This window comes from Onychostoma macrolepis, chromosome 10, assembly GCF_012432095.1.
Source record: "Onychostoma macrolepis isolate SWU-2019 chromosome 10, ASM1243209v1, whole genome shotgun sequence".
NCBI lineage: Eukaryota > Metazoa > Chordata > Actinopteri > Cypriniformes > Cyprinidae > Onychostoma > Onychostoma macrolepis.
In genome coordinates this window covers 24,938,203-24,949,602 of record NC_081164.1, presented here as the reverse complement: position 1 = coordinate 24,949,602, position 11,400 = coordinate 24,938,203, and the positions used below count along the sequence as shown (strand labels likewise).

Here is an 11,400-nt window from a genome sequence, read left to right as displayed (position 1 = left end):
CAATCGCGTTAGGGAAACACCAGAAAACTAATTCTAATGTGATTGGCTGTTGTCAGCACCAAGCTTCAGACACGCCCTCCATCAAGCGTTGATGCCGATGCCCGTGTCAATGTACCGTAAGATAACATCTAGCATGAAGATGCATGTTTCTGGATCTGGTACCTTGCTGCTACTGTAGCCACGTTCTCCATCCAGGCCATGATCTGTCCTCCAAATGTGTTTCCATGGTGATTGGCATGTGGCGGCAGCACCAGCTCGATGCTCTCGACCCGCGTGAGCTCGATGAACACCGCGGGCGCGACGGGCTTCCTGCTACACAGTCCTGAAACGTCAACAAATCCTGTTCAGCATGCACTTCATCAGCACACTGACTCGTGACTGGAACTTCTGATCTCACTGCCAAGTTGTGGCTCTCGTCGAGTCCCGTGTCTGTCCTCTGGCTGACTCTATCATGGGATTCTTTCCACTGGAGACACTCAGTGTATTCGGGGCAGTGATTTTAATATCAAATGTTGCACCATTTGTTCTTTCAGGATTTATTGCCAACGAACAACCAATGAAGTTTGTTTCCATGACTTGGTGAAGTTATTAGAAGTACAATCTCCTGGAGTAAACCGAGGTGTGACATAATAGCTTGCAGATCACTCGATACACCATCCATCTCAGAACTGCATAAGCAGACACAACTATATACTAATTTAATGACAGAGTTGAAGGAAAGTGCTAACCCTTGTCTTGAAGGTTGTAATAGTCCTTCATGAGGTTCTTGAAGGCCTCTTCATTGAAGATACGGAGTCGTCGTCTCTCTGAAGCTAGTGAATATTCCAGCATTTCCTCTACGGAGCCCTGAACGTCCAACGGTTTCAGAGACACCTGCAGAAATAGACATCAATGAATATTTAGGAATAATTATATTTCTATATACATAAAGTCAAAGCAAGAGAGAAGTTATATACACATATTTGTCACTGTTATCATATATTGCTACTCTGACAGTCACTGTAGATGTCACATTAAAATTTTGCTGTTTGAGAGGGCCTACAAAGATGCTTTTTTAATAGAATCCAGAAACAAAATTGTCTAATACTGATGATCAAATGTGACATAATATTTTAAAGCAATATTTCAGAATTTAAAAGAAGGATTTAAAGAGTATTTGCAGCTGCCGCTGCACAAAATTAAAAACTGTTGATATCCATATTAAATGAAAATATTTAAAAATATTCTTCAGCCATAAGTCTTAATTCTCTGTCTGTAATTATAATCCATGCTAATGAAAAAAAGCCAAATATTACAACTTTAATAAATATGTGTTCTTAATCCATCATTAGTTCTTTAATTAAGTCTAAGCTGACTAATTAAAAAAATCAATCAAAATAAAAAAAAATACATTGTGAAGCATTTACATTAAACAACACATAATGCGCATCAATGTGTCCATATATTTATAAAATCTGAAAGAAAACTCTTCTGCTCCTCAAGGCTGCATTTATTTGATTAGAAATGCATTAAAATCATATAATATTGTGAAATAGTATTACAATGTAAAATAACTATTTAAATATATTTTAAAATAGAATTTATTTCTGTGGTGCAAAGCTGTATTTTCAGCATCATTACTCCAGTCTTCAACGTCTCATGATCCTTCAGAAATCATTTTAATATGCTGATTTGCTGCTCAGGATACATTTCTTATTACATTTTTCCAATATTTGTTTTTCAAATATCGGAAAACTTCAAAAGGTTGGCATTTATTTGAAATACAAATCTTTTGTGATATTAGAATTGGTCTTTACTGTCATTTTTTATCAATTTCATGCACGCTTGCTCTCACTGACCCAAAAGCTTTAATCAGTAGAGTAAAATTTAGATTTGAGTTGGCTTAATAGGATAATTTACCCCAAATTCTACAGTGCATTCTTGACAGAGACGTTTCCTCACCTTGTGTGTTCCTGTTGGTTTGGCGACAAACGTGGAGAAGGCCACGCAAACCCTCTTTGTCACCCCACTGAGCACCTCCTGTACCGATACATGGATGCCTACCTGATGAAAACAGAGGCCTGATCAGACACAGGAATGCATTATAGTTATTCCGTTAATATTTAATACTGTAAATGTGTTTCGCCTTGTATTACCTCCATACTTGTGTTGAAAGCCCTGTTCACTCTGGCTTTGATATTGATAACCTGCCCAACCCTGAAATACAGAGAGATATGATATATGATAACAGATCAATTTATCACACAACATGAGATACTCAAGAAGCACTTGATCTAGCATTTGCTAAACATGACCTTAGACCCGTCACTAAAATCTGATTGGATGCTAAGACTGTTGTTTCAGGATCGACAATGATGTTCTACTTTGATAAATCAAAAGAAAAGTTCACCCAGATATGAACATTTGATGCAAATATACTCACTTTCAGGCCATTCAAGATGTGGATGAGCTTGTTGCTTTACCAGAAAAAAAAATTGGAGAAATGTAGCATTACTTGCTCACAATTAGATCATATGCAGTGAATGGGTGCCGTCAGAAGGAGAGCCCAAACAGCTGATAAAAACATCATAATAATCCACACCACTCTTGTTAGCGTCTTATGAAGCAAAAAGCTGCGTCAAGACATTTAGATCATATAGTTTCCGGCTAAAATTTATCAATAACATTCTTCCTCTTATGAAAAAGTTGCACAGTACGCACAGGTCAAGCACCATTTACAAGCTAAAACAGTACAAAACATGCTCTAAACAAATATGTGGGTGGATTTTGATGTGAGAGGACAACAGAGGATGGACTTTTTAATTGAAGGAAGCATTATTATAGATTATGGATGCATATTTTGGATTTGTTTCTTACAAACATGCAGCTTTTGCTTCACAAGATGTTAACTGATGGACTGGAGTGGTGTGGATTATTGTGATTGGGACTCTCATTCTGACGGCACCCATTCACTACAGAGCATCCATTGCTGAGACACTGATGCAATGCTAAATTTCTCCAAATCTGTTCCGATCAAGAAACAAACTCATCTACATCTTGAATGGCAAGATGGTGAGTAAATTTTCATTTACGTGATATAGGACACATTCTACCTCACAGTCTCTTCAAACTGGATATCATCCATGGAAGCCGTTACACAAGCCATTCCTGCATGTCTTTCAGCTTAAAGGAAGAAAAAGACAGAGATTTATAACATAAACCGCTAAATGAACCCTCAAAGATGGGCACACACTTATTGTTCAAATTTGCTTGTAACCGTTATTTATATTTCATGTGTGTAACTGGAGCAGAAACAGGAAGGATATAGAGTGTCTACTATAAGAGAGGACACGTGTAAATCATTGATGTGTGCCTTCCTCAAGCCCCTTTTCTTCAGTGACAGAGAAATATGGATTAACACAAGATTTGTGGGTAAAAGGTGGATGGATGCTAGTTACCCTCCTCGTTTGTTGTCTAAAGGTGACTGCTTATCTCTACCTACTCTGATGGGTTGATAACACACAAGGTTGTTTTGGAAAAAGGACATTTTTACTGCTTTAGCAGGTCAGTCGAGGTCTTGCTGTTCTCGCTTTTTCACTGGCAAGACTTTATCCAAATGGATTTACAGTATAGGATATTTAAGCAATTTAACATTTACTACTCAATATTTTTATCTTTAGTATGTTTACAGGGTGATGATGCAGCATATTATTAAGGGAAATAAATTTGCTGAGTTGTTATTGCACAAAAAAGCATGAAAGGGGACGATCATGTCCCACTTTAAGATGACCGCCTTAACAGGGACATATAGACCAGAGAAGTAAACTTATATAATAATTCATTATTATAATATGAAAAAGGTGTTATTACTGTCACTACTGATTCCTGAACATGAATTTTGTGACACTCATACTAATTTTACAGTAAAGCCTCTTTGTAGCAATTTGAATTGTATAAAGAGCTATACACATAAACTTGACTTAAAATACTAAATCAGATATTTTAAGTACATTTAAGTCACTATACATTCAATTATTTTAGTGTTTAATAATTTAAATATGTAAAAATTATAATTGAATAATGATAATATTTTAATGTACACTGTAAAAAGTGATAAGTTGACTTAACTTAAAAAAACTGAGGAAACCTGTTGCCTTAAAATTTTTAAGTAAATGATCATTTAAAAAAATAAGTTAACTGAATTGTCAAGTTCACTTAACTTTTAAAAAAAAATTATGTACTTACATTTTTTTTTAAGTTAAGTCAACTTTCACTTTTTACAGTGTAATTTTCACATATAATAATTTAGAATAGAATAATAAATAAATAAATAAATATTCTAATCATTTAATAAACTATTGTAATATTTAATATTAACTATATTTGGTGATTTAAAATATTTAAATAATAATCAGAAAAAACAACAGAACCCCTGAATTATATACTACACCATTCTATTAATTCTATGCAGGCTTATGTTTTTAATTAAACTGATGTCATGATAGCAACAAGACATAATGATTCCACCAACTGGCCTACAAGTTCTGATGAATCATGAAGATGCTTAAATTGTTAAATATTAAGTGATTTTATAACTGAAATTATTAAATTAATTAAAACACCATCAACAACATGCCACTGCTGGTTTTCTGTACTAGCTCTGAAAGGGGCATCGTACCCTAATAATCTCACTTTTTACTTCAAAATAAAAATCTTTTGCATACAAATGGAAATTAATTACTGCATCCAAAAATACCCCTATACACACACATATATATATTAGTGCTGTCAAACGATTAATCGCATCCAAAATAAAAGTTTTTGTTTGCATAATATATGTGTGTGTACTGTGTATATTTATTATGTATATATAAATACATACACATACAGTTTAGCCTATATTTTGAAAATATATTTACATGTATATATTTATATTCATATAATTTATATCATATATAATATATAAATCATATATTTTTTTAAATATATACATGCATGTGTATGTATTTATATATACATAATAAATATACACAGTACACACATATATGTGACCCTGGACCACAAAACCGGTCAATTTTTCGAAATTGAGATTTATACATAATCTATTTGAAACTATTTGAAAATCTGGAATCTGAGGGTGCAAAAAAAATCTAAATATTGAGAAAATCGCCTTTAAAGTTGTTAGCAATGCATATTACTAATCAAAAATTAAGTTTCGAAATATTTACAGTAGGAAATTTACAAACAAAACAAAAACTTTTATTTTGGATGCAATTAATCGTTTGACAGCACTAATATATACACATATGAAGAGTTTATCTGCAAAAACAGATCCTCCATTTTTTAAATTTTCAATGTTTTTTATTATGTTATCATGTTTTTATTGTTTATTGTGTTAGTTAGCTAGTATTTTTTGTTATTTTTACCTAATCAAAATAACCCAGCTGCAGTTTGATTGAGATTAATTGGAATGCACAATGAAAAAACATGATTCCTGAAGTTATCGGTTTGAGTTATCGGTTTATATATCATTATTAGTAAATGCAAAAACATTAGATTATTTAACTGAAAACTTGTTTTAAGTTTCAATTTGGAACAAACCTCACAAATGACAATGTCACAGATTATAAGTCATGATATAACCATTCAATAAATGTGTGAAGGCAATCAAAAAATCTGCATCTACAGCACACAGTCGCACTCACCTGCCAGACATGCGGTGGTGTCCATCCACTTCAGCAGCTGTCCGGCTCCCAGCTCTCCCTGATGGTTTGCATGGCAGGGCAGGATGGACTTGCACATCTGCACCTCCACCGGGCCGGACCCTTTCTTCCGTCCCTTCTCGCAGGATCCGTCCGTATCGAACGTTCCTCTTGACCAGTTCTGATCCATGAGGCCTCGTTCAAAGATGTGGAGTGTTGAAATAACTGGAGGTCAGTTCGTTTCTCTCTTATCAAGGCCGATGCCAGGTGACCTCAGCTCTGGCCAACTTGGACGGTCTGTGGGACCATGTGATGTGTGCCAAATGGCCGAGCTGAATACTTCTGTGAGCTGCAGGACACTATGTATTCACACACACACACACACACACACACCTGTGCTGCAGTTGCTGTTGCGACACTCGGATTGTGATGTAATCGCCATGTGCGTTTTATTAACTTGTTTTATGCGAGAGAGTCATTAAGCTGCGGAGTGTTGACAGGACACGAATGTAATATACTGTAAGATGGCAGAATTGAGGAGCTCTGATGCACCAAAACGTCCAATTTACATCGGAGATTATCGTACATCAACGAACTGAGCGAGCGCCTCAGTTCAGTTCAGTGCAGCGTTTAATAAAGCAATAAGCCCCAAGAAGCCGTGGTTTACAGTGAATTTATAACAGCTAAGGGGCGTTGTTAGGCACGATGCGAAGTGGAGGCTTATTGCTTTTATAAAACGGTAATTCCGTATACTTAGTAAGGTTTCACAAAATAAAACAGAGCAAATAAAGTATGATATTAATAAAAACAGTATTCTTCCACCAAACAATGTAGTTCCTCAGAAACAGTTGTGGTTGCCAAGCAACATACAAAGGAAACAAAGGTGTGTGTTTGTAGTGTAATTTACAACGGCTCAATTGAACGTGGCTCAACCAATCAGAATCAAGGACCGGAACTATCCGTTTTATAAATTCAGATTTATTTTAATTGGCCGTCAATATTTGTATCACCTTATCACCCTAAAAAACTTGCTCTGAACGTTGTGTTGTGGACTTTGTCTATTTAGAGTTAAGGTCTGTTTACACCAACTTGCCACGCACAAGCTGTAGTTGTAGGGTGGATTCTGATTGGCTGTCAGTGTTTTTATCGTTCATTAGAAGAAAAAAAAAAAAACGTTATGAAAAGGCTTGTTCACACCAAGGACGATAACTATAAAGATTTAATAACCATTATATTTATATGAGAAAGTCTACAGGAAAGTAAAACGTCAGAGCAATACCGAAAAAAAAAAAATATTCACTTTTTTTTTTTTTAGCTGATGATCCAATCCATGATAAAAACATTGACAGCCAATCAGAACCCAACAAACTTGAAAAGAGCTGGAGCATTTAACATTCCCACAGAATAAAAACAATTATTATCATTTTTGGTAAGAATGGGCTATAGAGCGATTTTTAAAACTTTACGGTTATAGCTATTGGAGTGAACGGGCCTGAACTGATCTAAAATAGTATTCATGACCAGAAACCAATATGCAATAATAAATAAATAATACACAATTAAATTTTACCAAACAGATCAAATCAAATCAACAAAATAGAAACAATCATACCATCTTGTTTTTCCGTTAAAGAAAGTCAAAACATAAGGTGGTGAGGGACAATATAGTAATAAAATATTTAACAACAACAACAAAACAAAAACAGATAGTGGAGTTGTCTTTTCACCCACAGACTCTTACTTAAGGCAAGTTAAGATAGTTAAGGGCTCACCATACAAACAGGAGGCTGCTTGGTTTCCATTATAATATTAGTGACTTAAGTCTAATTTGTATTTAAGATGGCTAACCCTGCTAAACTTTAACCATTTTCACATAAATATTATAAAAGTTGAATCTATATGGGTAGTTGACAAATAAAAATCGGACTGTGTCCTATGGTGTGACATAGCAAAAATGTAAAAAAAAAAAAACTTAACATACAAATAACATGAGAAAAATACATCTTCATTCTTAGAGTTACAAATAGCATGATGAGAGGTTTTTTGTTGTTGTTTTTTTACATTTTTGCTGTCACACCATACGTCAACTACCCATATATGTGACCCCTGGACCACAAAACCAGTCTTAAGTGTCAGTTTTTCTAAATTGAGATTTATACATCATATGAAAGCTGAATAATTAAGCCTTCCATTGATGTATGGTTTGTTAGGATCGGACAATATTTGGCGGAGATACAACTATTTGAAAATCTGGAATCTGAGGGTGCAAAAAAATCTAAATATTGAGAAAATCACCTTTAAAGTTGTCCAAATGAAGTTCTTAGCAATGCATATTACTAATCAAAAATTAAGTTTTGATATATTTACGGTAAGAAATTTACAAAGTATCTTCATGAAACATGATCTTTACTTAATATCCTAATGATTTTTGGCATAAAATAAAAATGGATAATTTTGACCCATACAATGTATTTTTGGCTATTGCTACAAATATACCCCAGCGACTTAAGACTGGTTTTGTGCTCCAGGGTCACATATTATAAGAAGCAACAATTTGTACATTTCTCTTATGTAAACAGAAAAACACATACAAAATCACACATAAAAAAAACAAGCGAAATGATTTGAGAGTCTGTTAAACAGCAATGAGAAGCTTTATATCAGTATAGGATATCCAAAACTTCTCTGTGTATTTACAAAAGTCAACACAAGGTAGAAAATAAACACTTCACAAAATCAAAAATCAAACATCAAATAAGTCAAATGAAAATGTTGTACACTCATGATGGGGTCTCTCTCATAGTCAGGAAAAAATCTGGGGCAAAAAAGGGCAAATGTTATTACAAATAAACACAAAAACACCTCAGTTATTGTACAGTGTTGTTTTAAATAATTCACAGAGACACAGATGAATCAGATCCCCAAGCTATAAAAAAAATTCACATATATATATTTGAGAAATTCCGCAATAATAATAATAATAATAATAATAATAATTCCACTTGGGAAAAAAAAAAAAAAAAAAAAGCAAATCACAGTTTCTCCGGGTGACACAACAACGGCTGTATAAATAAGTTGATTATTAGAATGACAGATGTACGGAATTATAATTCCCATTCATGTGCCCTTCCTCTAAATGGACCAGTTTCCTTTTTCCCAAAAATCGTCCTTACTTCCTGTATTCACATGCAAAGATTTTCACAAAGAAAACGTTGTAATATAAGAGCAGTAAACGTTGTATCTGTGTACGTCACATGATTAGGAGTATTTTCAAAACATGACAGAAATATTCTTCGGTAACTGAAGCGAGTGCGACGATCTCAGTTCAGTTTCAGAGGACGTTCCTCTCGCGTCCCCCGGTTAAGAATTTTTTTTTTTATGGTACGTGTGGAATGGCTGTTCTTCGTAGGCATCGTCCTGAAAAATAAATCTCCTGTATATACAAACAAAACCTCCAGGGCGTTGATCAGATTGGACTGCATTTGAGGAGCGCAGATGTGCGAAGGTAGGGAATGATAAATTACAGACGTCAGTTGGAATTACAAACACATTTCCGTTGACGACAACTCAACCCGTTTCAATAAAACACGAATCGAACTCTCTCGATGACGACACAAAGACGATTATGAATCAATTACAGTGCGTCCTTGCAGGGAAATTGATTTTTAGCATTGCGATTCTGACATTTTACGAACTCGACCCCAACTGCATCTCAATAAGCGTTTCTTGCGATAAATCCGTTTACATAGATCTGTCAATTTACATCATATTTCAAGAAAATATGATTTTGGTTTCGTTAAAAACAAGTCCATCGTCTCTCTCTTTCTAGGATCAATATATGTCCTTTCATACACACATGCACATGTAACTTTGAATGTACACCCACATATATACACGAAGATATACGTAAATATAGACAGGCTGTTGATTCGTCGTTCTCAGCCCAATGTGGTTCAGCTTTGTCTCTTGATGTGACGCGGCCGAGGAGGTGAAAGAATGACGCTTGAAGAAAAAAGGAAACGAAGGAAGGAGAGAGAAAGGAGAGGCTTGGACCCATATTCTTCAGAGAGCAGAAGAGGGCTGGCTACAGCGCGCTTGCACAAGTTCCATGTCATGTGGTGGAATCCACCTGGATTTCCAAATGAGGTCTTCACACACTCATGGTCATGTTTGGAGAATACTGCAAGGACATTAGAGTTGGAGAAGAGTTTGAGTGGGGAACTCTAAAAGAATAGTTTACACTAAAATGAAAATATGCTGAAATTTGACTCAAACTCATCAACATTTTGGATGACCGGAGAGTGTTTCTTCATCAGGTGTGGAGAAATGTAGCATTACATCACTTGCTGCAGTGAATGGGTGCCGTCGGAATAAGAGTCCAAACAGCTGATAAAAACATCACAATAATCCACACGTAATCTCCAGTCTGTCAATTAATATGTTGAGAAGTGAAAAGTTGCATGGTTGTAGTAAACAGATCCATCAAGGAGTTTTTAAAGTCAAACCACTGCTTCTGGCCAAAATACAACATAAAATAATATTATGGCTAGAAGACTCAGAAACAATGGTTTGAAGTTAAAAATGTCTTGATGGATTTTTATTTTATATACATGCAGTGTTTCACTTCATTAGATGTTAACTGATAGACTGGAGTGGTGTGGATTATTGTGATGTTTTTATCAGCTGTTTGGACTCTCATTCTGACGGCACCCATTCACTGCAGAGCATCCATTGCGGAGACACTGATGCAATGCTACATTTCTCCAAATCTGTTTAGATGAAGAAACGAACTCTTCCACATCTCGGATGGCCTGAGGGTGAGGAAACTTTTAGCAAATTGTCATTTTTGTGTATATAAAATATACATAAATGCATCATCTTAAACACTTCATTGTTTAAATATAAAACGTTATAATTTAAATAAACTATTTAACAGATGAGTGGCTGAAGTTAAAGCACAAATAGACAGGACAGGACATACACTCTCATTCTGGAAAGGGTTGAGGAAATTTCCGCCCATTTCTCCGTCATCTCGAGGAGTTCCAGGCTGGTTGCTCATGCTTAGGTTACCAGGAGAGTTCTGTACAGATAGATAGTGTGATTTTTCAGTCCAATAAGGTTTGTGGATGACCCAACTTGTGAATGAAGATTAGGGCTGTCAATTTAACACATTTTAACAATAATAAAAGCTGAACTTTTAACAAGACAAGAAACAGCAGCCAAAAAAACATCTATCATGTAATGAATTTGATTAAAATATTAATAAATTGACAGTCCTAATTAAAATGTGAAACAACAACTCTTACCTTGGGCATACTGTCCATGTCAGCTGACCCTAAAGAAATAAAAATACAGATTTCAGATTTTAAATTATACTGTAGGTGTATAGTTGCAAAGGCAGTACTTTTAAAATGCGTGATTAATCTTAAATGACCACAAGGTGGCATAATCACGCAAGGCAAAAAATGACAACAAATCAGGAAATCAAGCATGAAAGCTGCGATTTCACATTGAATTATGACATGCTTTGATACTCTCCAAGCAAAGTAAGTGGACAGCACTCAAAGATGTCCAAGAGTACGTTCTAAAGTGGTTGTTTGTATTAGAGAAGCTCTTACCTAATGATCCATTCATGTGATGAGGCTCCATTCCTGCCATGCCGCCCATCGGACCATCTCCACCCGGACCAATAGGGAACTGTCAAACACACACACAAGCT

The 11,400-nt window shown here is 35.1% G+C and overlaps 2 protein-coding genes across 5 annotated transcripts in view; both read right to left on the bottom strand.

Annotated features, from left to right (window-relative positions):
* LOC131548491 (acetyl-coenzyme A thioesterase) overlaps positions 1-8,217 on the bottom strand; it is a 26,854-nt gene extending 18,637 nt beyond the window's left edge. The window contains exons 1-6 of the mRNA XM_058789796.1: positions 5,685-8,217; positions 3,093-3,162; positions 2,136-2,196; positions 1,942-2,043; positions 729-873; positions 163-322 (exon numbers count right to left, since the gene is read on the bottom strand). Of these exons, the coding sequence (XP_058645779.1) occupies positions 163-322; positions 729-873; positions 1,942-2,043; positions 2,136-2,196; positions 3,093-3,162; positions 5,685-5,871 (725 nt within the window). The 5' untranslated portion in view covers positions 5,872-8,217. The remainder of the gene's footprint in view (positions 1-162; positions 323-728; positions 874-1,941; positions 2,044-2,135; positions 2,197-3,092; positions 3,163-5,684) is intronic.
* Positions 8,218-8,347: 130 nt separating this feature from the next.
* The window catches only part of ssbp2b (single stranded DNA binding protein 2b), a 76,043-nt gene continuing 72,990 nt past the window's right edge, over positions 8,348-11,400 (bottom strand). For all 4 annotated transcript variants that reach the window (XM_058789798.1, XM_058789800.1, XM_058789799.1 and 1 more), the window contains exons 14-17: positions 11,300-11,378; positions 10,988-11,016; positions 10,663-10,761; positions 8,348-9,861 (exon numbers count right to left, since the gene is read on the bottom strand). In XM_058789798.1, the coding sequence (XP_058645781.1) occupies positions 9,832-9,861; positions 10,663-10,761; positions 10,988-11,016; positions 11,300-11,378 (237 nt within the window). In that variant the 3' untranslated portion in view covers positions 8,348-9,831. The remainder of the gene's footprint in view (positions 9,862-10,662; positions 10,762-10,987; positions 11,017-11,299; positions 11,379-11,400) is intronic.